General features: G+C 32.6%; 1 protein-coding gene across 1 annotated transcript in view; it reads right to left on the bottom strand.

Annotated features, from left to right (window-relative positions):
* The window catches only part of LOC11444918 (general transcription factor 3C polypeptide 3), a 37,762-nt gene extending 19,603 nt beyond the window's left edge, over positions 1-18,159 (bottom strand). The window contains exons 1-2 of the mRNA XM_039834014.1: positions 18,098-18,159; positions 17,207-17,518 (exon numbers count right to left, since the gene is read on the bottom strand). Of these exons, the coding sequence (XP_039689948.1) occupies positions 17,207-17,518; positions 18,098-18,144 (359 nt within the window). The 5' untranslated portion in view covers positions 18,145-18,159. The remainder of the gene's footprint in view (positions 1-17,206; positions 17,519-18,097) is intronic.
* Between the last annotated feature and the right edge of the window lie 596 nt (positions 18,160-18,755).

The following is an 18,755-nucleotide window of genomic DNA, read 5'->3' as shown; positions in this document are numbered from 1 at the left end:
AGAGAATTGAGATATAGAGAAACGAAGAGAGAAAGGAGAGAATAGGGAGGGGGAGGGAGAGAGAGAGAGAGAAACGAGAAGAAAGAGATAGTAATTTTAAAAGAAAAATAATCTTAAGAAATCTCGTCTTTTCATGAAAGACTTTTTCTTGTTAAATTACACTACAAAATCCTACAAAATCCAATTTATTAAATAATCCTTCGAAATTTGAATGATTTTGAATACCACGAGACTTTTTTTAAGTGATGAAAAGTCTTGATTGAATACCTCAAGACTTTTTCATAATTAAAAAGTCTTTTAAAATCTCATAGAATCCTAATTCAATACATCCCCTAAATATAATTTTAGATTATATTTGTAATTTTCACTGTTGGGACCATGTGAATTAGACTTTTTCTAATTACACCCCAAGTATTTTTGGTTACACCTCAGATTGACAAAAGTATCCCTAAATTATTTTTAAATTTTCATTCATTACCTTCTGTCTTCCTCTTCCTCTATCTCCTTCCTCTCAAATATTAATTCAAAATAACACACGTTCTCCCAATTTTCACATTTCATGTTCTTTCACAATCATTTGCTACACATTTTTTCCAATAAAGATATTAATTTATGAGATTTTTAAAACAATAAAGAAAAAGAAAGTAGTTTAGGGTTGCATAATTTTTTTCATCTAAAAATCGTAGAATCCCACAAATCGAATAATAGAGAAGAAATGAGGAGAATTGTGATTGTCAAGTAGACAACATCTGACTTAATTTGACTCTTTGAAAGCCTTTCCATAAACTTACATGTTGCTCTAAAATTGAATTTAGGTTTGATTTTGCCTTGAAGGAACCTACGTTAATTCAATTTACATGTATGTATGCACATTGATTTCACGTTTACAGACGTGAATTAAGTTCACTTACAACCTGCAAAAATATTATTACGTGAATCGATTTTACTTGAGAGGCTAAGGGCTGTTTGGGTATTACATAAAATATTAATAGAATTTTGGGTGTAACCTGATAATTTTGGGGTGTAACTAGAAGGAATCTTATTTATTTAGAGTTTTTTTAAGACAATAATTTTTAGGACAATAATTTCTTTTCTAGAACAACAAATATAATGATATTTAATTGAGATTTTTCACAATTTATAATTTGCCAGGAATTTGAACATCTGTAGGTTGAAATTCTTTAACATTTAAGATTTTTTTTGGTTGAAATTATTGGAATGTTCAATCGAGTCGTCTTACGTTAGAGAAGGTAATAATGTTCTAATTTTCTAACTAAGATGGATTTAGCTCGTGACATTAACTATCATCTTTAGATGAAACCCCTCAAGACCTCGATGTCATCTTAAAAGTTGATGTTTCAAAGATTGGTTGTTTAAAAATGTAGTTGTTACTTTTCTTTTTTGTTGTTTTCCTCTTTTCTCATTGTATCAAAAAATAAGTGTATTCTAAACTATACGAATAAAAAAAAGAAAGTTGCACTCATAGGATATCCAATTGACATTAAAAAAAAAAAAACTTAAATTGCTCTAAAAGGAAAAAAGAAATAAACTTTTTTTGAAAAGAAAAAAAATAATTAAACTTGATCATTAAATATATATCAAACCTTGTCTTCGAGCATAACTCAAACGGTAAGGACATTGCAATATGTAGAGGTCAAGGTTTGAACCCGATATTCTCTGCTATTCATCTTAAGGGTGCATTTGTTTCATATTATTTTTATAGATTTTTAGGAATAAAAAAAAATAGAAATATAGATTCTCATGTTTTTTTTAAGGATATATTCTCATGTTTGTTGCAAGTGTATCAAATTTTATTCCTTAACAATAGATGTTCGTGGAAATATACATAAAAAAAGAGAAATGATATTTATACAACCACTTTATGACAACTTTCTCTGTCATACTCATATTATCCTCTTGTTCTCTCTCTTCTTTTTTCTCTCTCCAATGTGTTTAACCAATGAAAAGAGAGAGAAAAGAAGTTGTCACAATAGTTGTCTCAAATAGTTGTTCAAATATCACTACTCATAAAAAAAAATGTGAGAACAAAATTTCTCATGAAGATGATAATAGATTTATGTATAGAGTTATAATACATAGACAACCTTAGGTGACAATACACTTCTTAACACTCACACAAAAATCTGACATGTAGTCATGTGGACCCCACACAAACACACTTTCTCCTTCATCTCCTCTTCTCTCTTCCTAGTGCATGAGTTGTACAAGGATGTATTCTTATAAAGGGTGTCTATGTAACATTTTCCTTATGTATAACTACCTTTTCCCCCCTTTGAGTAGCGTATATTGACATCCCTGTTATAAATGTTCTTAGGAATATTATAATATTAACCGGTAAAAGTTCTCTGGAATATTATAATATTACCTTAAAATAAAATTCCTCTTAAGTAGTGAAATTCTAGCCCTGCTTAATAAATTTAATAAACTTGAAACAAATCCTCGCGAGTTTAGTTTAATTGGTAAGGACAACGCATAAAATATGCAAGGTCTAGGGTTCGGACTTTGGCCAAAAAAAAAAAAAAACTTGAAACAAGCACCTCCTAAATGGTGAAATTATTCCCTTAATAAAAAAAAAATATTAAACCTTGAGCCCCAAGTTATCAAACTAATCCAATCCGAACCAGGGGACCAAGTTAGCAATGAAACAGACCTTGATCCCAAACCCTAGTAGTAACAATAGATGTTCGTGGAAATATACATAAAAAAAGAGAAATGATATTTATACAACCACTTTATGACAACTTTCTCTGTCATACTCATATTATCCTCTTGTTCTCTCTCTTCTTTTTTCTCTCTCCAATGTGTTTAACCAATGAAAAGAGAGAGAAAAGAAGTTGTCACAATAGTTGTCTCAAATAGTTGTTCAAATATCACTACTCATAAAAAAAAATGTGAGAACAAAATTTCTCATGAAGATGATAATAGATTTATGTATAGAGTTATAATACATAGACAACCTTAGGTGACAATACACTTCTTAACACTCACACAAAAATCTGACATGTAGTCATGTGGACCCCACACAAACACACTTTCTCCTTCATCTCCTCTTCTCTCTTCCTAGTGCATGAGTTGTACAAGGATGTATTCTTATAAAGGGTGTCTATGTAACATTTTCCTTATGTATAACTACCTTTTCCCCCCTTTGAGTAGCGTATATTGACATCCCTGTTATAAATGTTCTTAGGAATATTATAATATTAACCGGTAAAAGTTCTCTGGAATATTATAATATTACCTTAAAATAAAATTCCTCTTAAGTAGTGAAATTCTAGCCCTGCTTAATAAATTTAATAAACTTGAAACAAATCCTCGCGAGTTTAGTTTAATTGGTAAGGACAACGCATAAAATATGCAAGGTCTAGGGTTCGGACTTTGGCCAAAAAAAAAAAAAAACTTGAAACAAGCACCTCCTAAATGGTGAAATTATTCCCTTAATAAAAAAAAAATATTAAACCTTGAGCCCCAAGTTATCAAACTAATCCAATCCGAACCAGGGGACCAAGTTAGCAATGAAACAGACCTTGATCCCAAACCCTAGTAGTAACAATAGATGTTCGTGGAAATATACATAAAAAAAGAGAAATGATATTTATACAACCACTTTATGACAACTTTCTCTGTCATACTCATATTATCCTCTTGTTCTCTCTCTTCTTTTTTCTCTCTCCAATGTGTTTAACCAATGAAAAGAGAGAGAAAAGAAGTTGTCACAATAGTTGTCTCAAATAGTTGTTCAAATATCACTACTCATAAAAAAAAAATGTGAGAACAAAATTTCTCATGAAGATGATAATAGATTTATGTATAGAGTTATAATACATAGACAACCTTAGGTGACAATACACTTCTTAACACTCACACAAAAATCTGACATGTAGTCATGTGGACCCCACACAAACACACTTTCTCCTTCATCTCCTCTTCTCTCTTCCTAGTGCATGAGTTGTACAAGGATGTATTCTTATAAAGGGTGTCTATGTAACATTTTCCTTATGTATAACTACCTTTTCCCCCCCTTTGAGTAGCGTATATTGACATCCCTGTTATAAATGTTCTTAGGAATATTATAATATTAACCGGTAAAAGTTCTCTGGAATATTATAATATTACCTTAAAATAAAATTCCTCTTAAGTAGTGAAATTCTAGCCCTGCTTAATAAATTTAATAAACTTGAAACAAATCCTCGCGAGTTTAGTTTAATTGGTAAGGACAACGCATAAAATATGCAAGGTCTAGGGTTCGGACTTTGGCCAAAAAAAAAAAAAAACTTGAAACAAGCACCTCCTAAATGGTGAAATTATTCCCTTAATAAAAAAAAAATATTAAACCTTGAGCCCCAAGTTATCAAACTAATCCAATCCGAACCAGGGGACCAAGTTAGCAATGAAACAGACCTTGATCCCAAACCCTAGTAGTAACTAGTGAGGGCAATAGAAGCATCCATGCCACCAAACTAATAAATAAACCTAATAGGAGACAAGAAGAAAAGAAGAAGGTAAAATACAAACCACCGGAAGCGATTGAAATAGAAGCAAGGGTTTGATCATCTAATGGCGGTAGAAGGCATTGACAACAGGTTACAAAATTTCAGTTTAATCCATAATACCTTTTTTTTTGAAGGATAATACCTATGCTGCGTTATTTACTTTTTTTTCTTTTTCTTTCTCTGTTATCATTTAATTATTTATTCGTGTATTTTGTCATGTCAACTTCAAATAGTTTAATAGATGATCTTCAAATATTTGTTGGTGGACAAAATGGGTCAGAGAAGAAACTTGACGAAAAGATGTCACAAATGATGGGTGATGCCTACATGCACTATGCAAATGGTAGTTATGACATGGTACGTTATTTTGTGGTCTATTAATCTATAGGTTTTGAGAGTACTCGGGTCACACAACATATATTCAGCCCAAGGCGTGAGGGAGATGTGTTGAGAGTCCCACATCCGATGATGTGATATGGCCTGAAAAAGTCTATACAAGTGAGAGATATCTCTCACTTTACTATTCAGTTTTGTAAGGTTGAGTTAGACCTAACACAAATTCTAAGAGTTTCCAATTTCAATTGGCTCAATTTTCAAAATAAGAAGAGGAGTTGTTAATGTTATTAGATTTCATTAGAGCTTGATGTTAATTTTGCAGATTTCATTATGTTAGGTTTCATTTAAGTTTATTTTTTGGAAGTTTCAGCTGCATCACTCTAATAATTAAAGATGATAAAGTAGCATTTGAGAAATGTATCCTCAAAATAAATGACTTCTGTTTGCGGTGTATATTAACAAAGAATATCGTTCGTTAACAATTTCACCGTGCACATAAGGACCTCTCTACTAGCTATGTTTATTTCATCGGAGTTTATAACTATTTTTAAGGATTTAGATTCAAATGTTTTCTCATTTGACATATGGTTGTCAGCATTGTCGATGGCAGAAGGCTGCAAATGTGCCATATAAACACGCCATTGTGGTCTATGATTCCGCAATGTCGGGCCATGGCCTCAGTTTAGCAACCATAATTGTTGCTTGATCTAGGTTGCCAACTCCAAGATGTGGGATAAGATTATACTACAGGATCTAGGTTGCCAACATGTTAATTGTTCTACTGTATAATTGTTCTACTGCATATCTTCAGAATACTAATAAGAACATAAAACATTTATGTTCTTATTTCTCTTAAACACACAAGCCATATTTTAGGCTTCATTTATGCGTGATCGAACACTTGACTCACATTCTAGCTTTGGGCTCTAACAATAGTCTTGTACCTTTTGCAATTGTCATAATTAGTAGCATAATATTTTCATTAGCTGTAGAATCCTAGATTAGTTACTAATTAGGATTAAAATTAGCAATCACCTGAAATTGGATTTGTTGCACATATATCAGTGATTGTGACATAATCAAACTAGCAATATCCTTTATTTTCTGAGGTTTCTTCTGTTACCCTAAAATGAGAAAGCTTTTGATGTTGTTGGAGTTTGTCATTTTCTAACAAAACGAAGTACGTGCATGCTTTCGTTTTAAACAATCAGTTTATGTATGGAAGAAACTGTTATTTACTAAGCAGTGAACCATTTTCAAATGCAGAGAACATGGTGATATTGGTCAAGCCGGTTATTGTATTTCAAAAGCAATAAAAGCAGACCCCCAATATTAGTCTTAGAAGGTCTCAAGCAATGCTTTATGCTGAAATTCAAAATTATCAAAAAGCTGCTGAGGCATATGAACAAGTATATCAACTTTGTCGTGAAGATGTCGATGCACTAAAAGCAGCAGCTAAGGTTAGTCATTTGCTTTTGAGCTGCATATTTGGTATGAAAATGCCTTCAATTTGCTATAGATTTCATGCTTTGCTAATTTTTTGTTCGTTTGTTGATGATTTATATGCAATATAGGATTGGCTTTTCTGATGCTATATAATGCACATAACTTTTTTGTTCCTGTATCTATCATCATACCCTATTCTTCAAATCACTTTTTCTGTTTTTGTTTAAATTAAGCAGGCTAGAACTATATTGTGTTTAACGTGTTTTTCTTCTGCTGGAATCAAGTTTTTTTATATACAAATAGATGCTTGGCGGTAGACTTTAGATATTGAAATTTTAATGAGTTTTTACTGCTTTCTTTCAGTTCTACCAAAAGTGTGGTCAAGTCCTTACCAAAAAAAAAAAAAGTGTGGTCAAGTTGAACGCTCAATTTGCATTCTTGAATACTATCTCAAGAGTAAACCAGATGGAGTAAATGCAAGTGTAGTTGATCTACTTGGTGCCATATTGATTGATTCAGGAGGGAAGGACATTTTGAAGTAATTTATTTTGTAATATTTAATGTCTGAACAATTATTTGAGTTGATACAAGAGTGTGCCTTGTCGACGATGTATTTTGTCATGAGCAGGGGTGGCAACCAGCATAGACGCACGGCCGCCCAAGACACCATTTTTTTAGAGGCATCAAAATAATTATTTTTATTTACTAATATATATTATATATTAAGAAAATACATTAATTTAGGCCAATTTTTTCTGTTTTCAATTATACTCTTAAACAAATTTGACTTTTAGATTGCCATTTTGTTGGTGTCTTTCAAAATAATAAGAATTTATATTATATTTGTTATATTTTTGATATCATTAAAAAAGATAAGTATAGTTTGTTACAATATGAAAGTGCAAAATATCCATTATCTATACATATATTTCTTTTAAATAATTTTATTTAATTCTATTAAAAATATATTTTTGAGAACCTAGATTGTTAATGAATCTAAGCAAAAAATTTAATAAGAAAGACAATCGAATAATTTAAGGGGTATACATTTATTCATTTGTCCAAGGTATCAAAAATCTTAGGACACACATGATGAACACTTGTTTGATCACAAATACAAATAATTTTATTTGGACGCACACAAGCAATAAGAGAAAAAACACTTAAATAATATATTATTTTAAATAATTAAATGGTAACTATCCATTTTTATGTTTATCTCTCTACTAGATAGAAAACTCAACTAAGGAGTTATCACATATGTAATTAAAATGAAATATATAATTTTAATAATGAAACAATAAAAGATAAATCTGACCGTGACTTATTGAAGTTTTTTTTTTTTTTTTTTTTTTTTTCTGAGGGAACTTATTGAAGTTGTCTACGACAACTTTTGCATCTAGCTCAAATATAAATAGTGACGAGTAAGTGATAGTCTTGACGTTAACAAATCGGCCTTCAGGGTCCTAATGCACATACCAATATATATAACCAACTTTATTATTCATAAAAGCTGCATCAACGTTGCATTTCAACATACTGACCCCAAAAAAAGCTGAATACTTTTTTATTCTTGATATGTGTTATTATTGAAAATATGCTATAACTTGTATAGATGATTTGGTTATACCATTAAAACTCCATCAATTGATATCCTCAAGAGCTTTATCACTGTTACATTTTCATAGTTGGGTTTGAACCCATGGCACCTGATTTAAGCTAAAAAAGACTCTATCATCTCATTCATTTATTTTTGGGGTTCAGTTTATTTTCTTTTATAAACGTAAAAAGAGCGATCTATAATATTCTTAAATTTTACTAACGAAAAGACAAACAATAATTTATTTTTATATCTTCTTTCTATATTATACTCTAAAGTACATGGGCTAGAATTCCATCAAACTTAAGGGAGATGATACTATGATGTAGCAAAAGTCAGTTAAAGTTCAACATTAGATGAAAGAGTGCAGGTTGAACATAAAAAGAGTGAAAAATAATCATACTTAAGCCTTAAATTTTTTATGAAATTGTAGTGTCATTTTCACTGTGTGGTTGCCCTTTCTCCGATGTGTTGATCCACATTAGTGTTGGCTCCTCCAGAAAGTCCAATTCTGGTATGATATCATGGTTCAACGTTGTAGGAGAGCGGGAGTGTTCTAGGTGGTGGATCACGAACACGGAGAGTCTGACACTTAATGGAGAGATGTTAATGTGTTAAGTGTAAGTTAAAATTTCACATTGTATGCAAGAGTAGATTAGAGCAACATATAAATAATATGATCCATGTCGTAATGCCTTGAGACTTATGAAGGTGTGGTGTTAATCTCACTCGTATGATTGGTCTTAGTCTTTAGACTCTCACAGAAGTTCCAACGTTGTGATAATTTTATTTGTTAGTTTTTTAACGTCGTTTTGTTTAATTTTTTTATGTTAAATTTTAGTTTTTAGTTTTCAAATGTCAAAAAATTATTCAACCTCTGTTATATTTGGTTCATTCACTTTTGATCTTTGGTAAGATCTGACAGTACTAAAATGTAGATGTGTTCTGGTGAGATAAAAAATACATACATGTTTATTAGACATTTTAAATAGTCGTGATATTTTTTTTTAATGAATCTGATATTTTGGTAAAATAATTATACATTAATTCTTATCTCCTTCAATAAATGTATAAAATTACCAGTAACTTGTTATATACTTTATACTCTTAGAGAAAAACAATCACTCCTGACTTGTTTCCCTTTTCATTTATCTCATGTTTAAATTCCTTTTTCGTTTTCTTTCTTTTTCTAATATACTTTCTCCTTTCTCATGAAAGAAAGGAACAAAAACATTTCTCTATAAAACCACAACCAACCCACATTTTTTAACATGGTATGCCTCTGATCTTATTTGGCTCTCTCACCAGATCAGAAATATGGACTGTCTCACACATAATAGAGATATGTTGATGTGTCATGTGTGAGTTAAACTTCTACATTGAAAGCAAAAGTATATATTGAGATACATGAATGTGAGATGGCTAATATACATAATGTCTTTCAGGTTTTGAGTGAAGATGTGGTGTCAATCTCATTTTTGGGGTTTCTCTTGGTCAAATGTGATGATCAATCCATTATAAGCTCACTCAAAACTCCAAACACTATGATGAACTATTTTTTTAGTTTTTGGATGCCATTAGTTTAATTTTATTATATTAAATATAAGGTTTTAGATGTTCACTTTCATGAAAGAAAAAAAATTAATTTAAATACCTTCACTTTTTGTCTTTGGTGGGATCTAGTAACAGAAAAATGTAGACGTGTTATGTTAAGTTAACAAATTATATGCTTATCAGACATTTAAAAATGATGTGATATTTTTTTAATCGATTCTCTTTTTGTGTTAAATAATAATTACCGATAAATCTTCAACTCATTTCTATTATGTTAATAAATTTGAATTTGAAAAATAAATGTTGCGGAATACAAATTTGAGTAAAAAAATTAAAATAGATAGATATCTAGTTTTCAAGTTTCATATACGAGATAGATTTAAATGTAAATTTAAAATTATAAAATAATCAAGCTTTTAAGGTAAATTTATTCTGAAAGGTAGCTCTTTCAAAAAAAAAAATCTATAGGTAGTTAACCTTGAAATTGTCTTTTTCTTATAAAAAAAACCTTGAAATTGTCTTTATATGATAATATAATATAATAATACTTATAAATAATAATAACTCAATCTTAAATCTCCTCAAAAAAACAACTCAATCTTATATGTAAATATAAAATCGAATTAAAAAAATTCAAGAAGTTATAATGGAATACACTCTTTTATTATATTATTATGTATAAATGAATTGTTAGAACAACAAAAAAAAAAAAAAATTGAGTTAAGACTCATTTTAGTTTTCTGAGAAAATTCGTAAGACCCCCCAATTTAATTTCTATGAAAAATAAAAACAACTTTTAGAGCTTGATGTGAGAGAGAGAAATGGAAAGGGGATTATGATATATTGAAACTTTTTTTTTTTGAAAGATATGTTATATTGAAAATAAGTATGTGCATTTACAAAATGACATATTATTCATTTGAATATTTTAATCAATATCAATTAAATCTTCTTTGAGGGAATCAATTAATTTAAATCTTAAAGTTGTTCTGGTTTGTTTTTCTCAATGACTAAAGTTTTTTTTTCTCATGGACTAAATTGATTCTTGTGAATTTTCTTGAGACTAAAACAAATGTTCACTCTATTATTAAATTGAACTTACTATGACACATTACAATGCAACTTGCAGAGTCATTAGATATCTCAAAAAACAATCCGGGTCAAGGTATTTTCTTTGATAGAAACTCTGAGTTGCAAATTCTAGGATGCTCCGATGTAGGTTACCTAGATTCAAGGCTTTCAACATCTGGTTATTGTTTCTTCTTAAGTAGAGTATAGACGAGTAAAGAAACACCGGACATTGTCCAGATCATCATATGAAGTAGAGTGTAGGGCTCTTCCTGAGCCACATGTTAACTGTAGTAGTGGCTACTCTATTTTCTTGAGGATTTGAACATCAGTTGCATTAAACCACATGTTATTTAATATGACTGTCAGATTGCTCTCCATATTGCATTCAATCCAGTGTTCCGCGAAAGGACTGAACATTTAGCAATAGATTGTCCTTTAGAAAGAGAATTCTCATACTCTTGCCTATCTCATTTTCAAAACGACTAGAATATTTTCTCATCAAGGCTTCCTCCAAAGTTCCATTCATTCATTTCCAAGCTTGTCATAATGAACATATATACCATGCCTCAGTTTGTGGCAGGTTGTTTGATCCAGTGGACACAATTGATAGAAATCACTTGGACCGTCAAATAGGATTGAAGGATAGAGTTTGTTATTTTTTCTGTTTTAGCTTTCCTGTCATTTCTCTAGTGTGTGAAGATCGTGTGGTCACTCACTCTTAGTATAAAATCCCTTGAAAATTCACAGTTTAATCAATGTGAGAATCATACTTTCTTCATTCAATCTTCTCTCTTAGTAATAAAAAATCCAACACATTTCTTTACTCTCTCTTGCACTTTCTCTATCAATAAAAAAATTCAAGCTAAGAATTAAAACACTCAACAAAACTATAACTGATATTACATCCAATCAATTCAAAATTTTAAAAACTAAATCAAAGTCAAGGTAGATTACATACGGAACCCGGTTCAATTCAACACTTTTGAACCTACATTGTAAGCTATAAAACTGTTCCTACAGTCCTACATTTGTTGAAATCAAAGTTCATATAAAGTAGTCATTCCAAAAAAAAACTGGTTTAAAAAACAATAAATTACTATCCTACATCCATACTATTCATAAACAAACTTGATAACATTAAACACTAGTAGATCGACTACACTTGTGTCTACTCTGTCCGGTTTACTCTTCAGATAGTCTCCAATAATGCAAATTAAGCGTTCAACTTGACCACACTTATCGTAGAACTAGAAGAAAGCAGTAAAAAGTGGTTAGCCTGCCTGATTTAAGCAACAAACAAACTTGAAAGCATTTTCATACCGAATCCAGCTCAAAAGCAAACGACTAACCTTAGCTGCTGCTTTTAGTGCATCAACATCATCACGACAAAGTTGATATACTTGTTCATATGCCTCAGCAGCTTTTTGATAATTTTGACTTTCAGCATAAAACATTGCTTGAGACCTTCTAAGAAAAATATCTTGGGGGTCTGCTTTTATTGCTTTTGAAACACAATAACTGGCTTGACCAATATCATCTTGCTCTCTGCATTTGAAAATGCTATCCTAGTTAGTAACTAACCATTTCTTCCATATATAAACCGATTATTTTAAATGAAACCAAGCACTAACTTAGTTTTGTTAGAAAATGTAAGAGTAAGTACATCATTTTCTAGTTTCAGTTTACCAGCTGTGTGGCAGTTAATGCTAGCTGTATGACAGGTCACAATAACTATCACACACACACAACACACACACACACATGGTGGATCTCAATCCACCGTCTCATCCGCAGTCACCTCTAGTAAACAACGATACTCCAATCAATGCTTCTCACTGTCACCGATCGTTTCTTCTTCAATCGTGTTTCAACCATAGTCACATAATTCATGGTTCAGGTGGTGAACCGCGAACCGGTTCGCGGTACTTCAAAGTACCGGTTCAGCAAAGTTCGCCCACAAATTCGTTAATTTTGGGGAACCTACCAACCACCACAAACAACACAAATTTAGTGCTTTTCACCCTATAGAATATGTCATTTTCAATAATGACATATGTTACAGAGATAAAAAAAACACTATTAACCTAAAACTTTAACTAATTAAAATTGGTGTTGAGAAGAGAAAAACCACCTGTCCCCACCAAGAAAAATCACCGGTCCCCACCATAATATTTATAGAAGCTTCTTCCTTTCAACCTTCAGTAGTAGCCGATGTGGACATTTGCAAAATACACTATGCTAGTATTTGATGACCACATGCTTGCACTATCAATGTTTTCAGACAAATTTTAATTTTATTAAAACTTACGACGAACTCATAGCGTACCGACTATGTATACCTCTCACATACCGAAATCTTCAAAAGTGACGAACTGTGTACCCGAACCCATACCACGTACCGAAGCGAATTGAGAACCATGTGACTATGGTTTCAACTCAAGTTCTGAAACACTTGATGAGAAAAGAGAATCCTGTGTATCGCACTTGGCTTCAATGGAAGTTAATATCGTTGTCGATTTCTGTCTCGTGTTCTCGGTTGCGTTCTTGCACATTTTCATAAACTTACTCCTGCGAAAGCACGACTGTTACGAGTGATACTTTGCTCTACTTCTCTCAATGATCGTTCGGTTGAGGAACATTTGCTTTGAATCAAGAACCGTGTAGTTGCGCTTGCACCTGTTGGTGATCCAGTTTTGTCGCAACAGCATATTGACGTGATCCTTGAAGACACGACTGACAATGAACTAAACCAACTCGAAAAAAGTACGAACTCGATTCGGTAATTAATTCGTTGAACTTGGTTCATGAACCAAATGAGTCAATTGTGAACTGTAAATTAATTTCATTAAATAAATGAGCTGAACTTGAGCTATGAATAGCTCAACTCGTTTAGTTCATGAGCTATACACACACATATACATACACACACCCATTTCTAATCAATTACACTAATTTAAAAGGAAATATTGAGTAGTTAATCTAATTATGCAATAGGGTAGTTATATGTTAAAGCAATTATTTAAGAGTTACGTAAATGTATTTGGAATAATTATAGGGGATATTTGGGCAGTTTAGCACACCTTTTCTTTTGTTTTGTAGTAGACTGGGAACTATTTTCTCATAGGAGAGCCTCAGCTCTAAGACTGGCAGGGAAGTTGATCTACTACATCTTATGCTTATGTGTTGTTTACTCAATTGAATTCTATGAAGCACGGACACTCCTCGGATTAGGCATGTCCCGACACTTGTAATTACAATGCATTATATATGTGATTTTTTTCAAATTATTAGTTGTGTCAGTGTCTGTGTCATATCCGGTGTCCGTATCCGTATCCGTGCTTCATAGATTGAATTCAATAAGTTTCTGTTATAAACCTTATCATTTTTAGAGTGATACAGCTGAATACTTCCAGATAAGTAACTTTTAAGAAAAAACAAAGGAAACAAAAACGAATAACCATCTTACATGGACCACACATAAAGCGTCTTCCAAAGAGTTGGATCTTTTGGAGTCAAATGAGCAGTAATCATGTAAAAACCCATTTCATTTTCGTGATCCCCAATTGCACCATGGACAAGTCCAAGGGTGTGATACGAGTCAGGTAAATTTGGTTCCAGCCTGACAACTTCATGCAATACAGATATAGCCTGCAAAAAAAACAACATGGCATTGTATAACTAATTTTCAAAAACATAACATAACAATATTATGTTGATGTATATCAAGCTTAAACAAACACAAATTGTGCAAAATCAGAAAATTTAACATCAAGCTTTAATGCAATCTAACATTATGAAAGGTGAGCAAAATAAAAATGGGTACTCTTAGAAATTTATATTGGGTCTAACTCAACCCTACAAAACCGGCTTGTAAGATGAAAGATGCCTCTCACTCGTACATACTTTTTCACGCCAAATCACATATGTACAGGGACTCTCGACAGAACTCTCCACGCCTAGGACTCGAGCGGTCTTATAATGGGTGTCCCGACGGATTTTGGATAGGCACATAAACCATCCTATAATTTGTGTTTGGCCAAACTCAACCCTACAAAACCATCTTGTAACATGACGAATGTCTCCAATTTATAAACTTGTGTCAGGCTCTATCATCTCTGATGTGGGACTTTCAACAAGTACCGTTCAAAAAGCCTTTCAGTAGACAAGGATGCAACTTGTTGGAAGAAACTTTGTCTCTTCGAAAAGGTAAACATTGTGTGGTAGCAAGATCAAAAGTGGGTTCGTGTGAATACATAATCAATTTGACGAACTTGAACTTTGATATAATCAGAACAATAGACTTGAGTGCCAAAACCTATAGATTGCTAGATCACAGAATAATGTACCATTTCATGACGGCCATTTGCATAGTGAATGTAGGCATCACCCAACATCTGCGATATCTTTTCGTCAAGTTCCTTCTTTGATCCTTTTTGCCTACCTCTTTTGTTTGACCTCTTCTGGAATATAAACAATATTGAAAAGGTGAAGGTAGTTATGCTAAAGGCAAATAATCAAGCAAATCCAAACATGTAATTGAGAATGCTCATCTTTTTCACTCTCATCTAAATGCTTTCAAAGAAAAAATAAACAATCAGTAAACAAAGGACCAAAAACTTACAAAGAAAGGGGTGTGAAAGTAAACTAGTAAAGATTTTGCATCTAAAGCAGAAAATTTATGAAAAAATGAATAAGAAAAACATAAAAATATTGAAGCATAGTCACCTCTTGTAAAAAATGAAAATTCTCTAGAAGAAGCTAGGATTGGATAACTCTAATAAGCATGAATGTAAACAGTTTTCTTCCAAAAATTATAATATACCAAATGCCTCATTCACTAACGCCCAATCCATTGCTAGATTCTAAAACTTACTGTTGTGAATTCGGATAAAACTCACACCAATGTAAACAAAGATGTGTGGAGCAAAAGGAAGTGGTAATCTATGTGTAAAGTGTCTCCAAGCAACAACAACAAAAACAGCCCTAGTCTAGTGTAGAGCAACACCACAAGCAAATACAAAGCAACCAAGATAAGCAAGAAAGGAAGAACAAACACACCAAAAGATTGTTGACCCAGTTCAGCCAATATGACCTAATCTGGAGGAGAGAGCAGCTCTCCAATCCACTATGATGAAAGTGTTACAAGAAAAAATAGTTTGCAAGCTTACACAATAACAAGACCTAGATTCTACCCATTTGTGTTTCCCCACTCTCTCAATATGAACCCTAAAAGAGAAGACACAAGAGGAAGCTTTAGATCCTTCCAATGGTGAAATCTCACTACCCAAGGTGTTTACAATATTTTTCCCAACCCAAGAGATCCTCACTACAAAGACACTTAACCCTAGAGTTCCCTCCTTTGTAATCCAAGTTTCTCTCTCTAAGCTCTTCCAAGCTCTCCTCCAAAATCTGCACAAGAACACTTAAATACTACTAGTCTTCCACTGATAAAATCGTGTCACGATTTAAAATCGTGTCACGATTTCCAAGTCGTGTCACGATTTGTACGTACGTCACAAGGTACGACCAGTCCTTATCATAGAAACTTAACGAGCAAGTTTGAAAATCGTGTCACGATTTTCCAAGATCGTGTCACGATTTGGCACCCTGCAAACCAGCTCACGGCATCACAAAATCGTGTTACGATGCCAAATTCGTGTCACGATTTCTCTGTTCTTCCATACCACAAATTTGAAGCCAAATCTCAACACTTACAATCTACCTTTCTTAAAGGAATTAATGAATGCTGCACTGACGACTCTCTTATCAAAATGATGCATAATTGTGATTGAACATGTGTACATACCTTTCTTGATCTCTTGCCCTCTCCAAAATTTATAAATTCCTCAACCTCAGCTGAAATTACCCCAAAAACATCATCTTCCCTTGCCTTCTTAGAAGAAGTCTCTTCACTGCATTTAGAGTCATTCAATACAAAAATGTGTCGAACATATATAAATCAGTGCTATAACAAGAACAAACTTTTTCCCACTAAGCGGGGTCCGCTACATGGATCAAATTACGCCATAATGTTCTATTGTAAACCGTATTTGAATCCAACCGACTAATTTTTAAATCTTTCCTAATTGGTTTTATTAATGACAAATCTTAGTATGTTAATTATGTTAATATTATTCTCCTTGCCATGACTTGAACACTGGACCCTTAACTCCTTTAATCGCTTAGCTCAAACCAGTTGAGCTAGCCAACAACACCCACCCCCACAAAGAGTTTCTCTTATAGATTTTCTACATCTTCCTTTGCCTCTAGAGACCTAACCTGACCTGACTATCGTCCATCTGATCTACTCTCTTTAATACAAAATCTACAGGCGTTCTCTCTACATGCCCAAACTACTAAGCCTAAGCTTATTTTCCACCATTTTTCTACTATAGGTGCTACCTCATCTCTCTTTAATGGTTTCATTTGTAATCCTATCATGTTTAGTCATAACACACGTTTATGAAGCACAGACATACACATCGACACAAGCAAATTTTTTTAGAAAACATGATTTAATGTAATTACATGTGTCGGTGTCGGATACACTGGGTTTATCATTCATGCAAAGCATCTACAAGTACAACCGTTCCGTTGAATACTGATAGCATCGGAACTCTAATAGCATTGGACATTAAGTTGATTTTGAAAACCTGGAGAAATTAGAAAAGATGAAGAAGTTAGTTACCGGTGAGATTGTAGGGGTAGTTTTCGTTTTCTGTTATCGAGAGCACGATACTCTATAGATTTCTGATGGTAATCTTTAAATTTCTGGTACAATCTAACATCGGAATCATTATTACGAACGAAGTCCAAAGGATTTACACCATCGCCAAAGATGAATTGATCATCTTCATTCTCTGAGGCTTCTTCTTCTTCTTCTCCGTTCTCTTCCACACCATACCTCGTGTCGTCATTGGCATTGTTGCTGTCTTCTGTCACCCTTGGATGATATTCCTCCTCCTTCTGGTTAATCTCTTCCATTCTACTGAGTGGAAAACTATAAATTGAAGACAATAATTATAAAGTATCTGATGGTTTAAATATAAAGTTTAGAGAGTTGCGTAGACAATTGGGAGAGGATACAAATCCGGTGCATGGTACATTAAGCTAAATTTGTAATTTTCAGTGTTGGGTATGTGACTTCTCTAGAGTTAAAAGTTCAATATTTTTTATGACAATAACCCAAAATTGAGACTTTTTCATACTTTATCTTCTAGCACCCTCTTCTCCAATGTCAGGTTCCATTCTTTTATTTATTTTTTTATTCAACAATTGTTCTTAAAGGCTTTTGAAAGAAAAAAAGCATTTCAAAGTAGATCAGCTATGCAAGCAATATCTAAAAGACCCCATTAAGCAGGTAAACAGTAAACATGAAAATTTAAGTGATTATGAGAAGCATTGTATTTAACTGATAATATACAAACCAGATTCAATTCATCACTTCTGAACCAACATTGTAAGCAATAAAACTGCTCCTACCGTCCTACGTTAATTAACTCAACTTTGTTTAACTGTTTATACACAAGACTATGCATGTGAAAGTAGAATTAAGAATGTGAGAAACAACAGTACTCACACATCAGATGTTCCGGCAGGAGCATCACTTTTGGGGAGACGCTTCATCTTTGATTTGCTCTGCAACTTCTAATCTGACAGGAACACCGCATGCTTTTATTAGGGTTTGGTGACCAAGGTCTTTTTATTGGTAACTTGGGGCCCAAGGCTGGGGGGGATCCAGGATTTTGTTTTAGGTGGCTAAATTTTATTCACCAAGTATTTTTTTTTGAGCAAAATATAACAATAACATAAATTAAATACAAGCACATTCTTCAAACTAAATTACATGTCTTAGCTTAGTTGATAGGGACATTGCATAATTAATCTAGGGGTCGGGGTTCGAACTCCAGACACCTCACTTCTCCACAATTAATTGTGTGAGCTCTAGCCATTACGCTACTAAACCAAAAAAAAAATTACATTACATGTCTTGTGTTAAAAAAATTTATAAAAAAATATCTAAACAGTATGAGTGTTAATCCGATATATATTAAAAATTTGGCTTAATTACACTTTTGGTCCTACCATTTTGACCAACTCACGAAAATGGTCCTATCTTTTTTAAATCGAACAAAATCGTCCTTAAACTATATGTTTTTTGCAATTTTAGTCCTATCTCCCTATTTCCAACTCCATAAACGCACATAAATAGCAGTTTTAGTCCAACCACCTATGCT

Source organism: Medicago truncatula, chromosome 4, assembly GCF_003473485.1.
Source record: "Medicago truncatula cultivar Jemalong A17 chromosome 4, MtrunA17r5.0-ANR, whole genome shotgun sequence".
Lineage (NCBI taxonomy): Eukaryota > Viridiplantae > Streptophyta > Magnoliopsida > Fabales > Fabaceae > Medicago > Medicago truncatula.
Note: the sequence above shows the minus strand (reverse complement) of the source record. Positions and strands in the feature narration are given on the sequence as shown.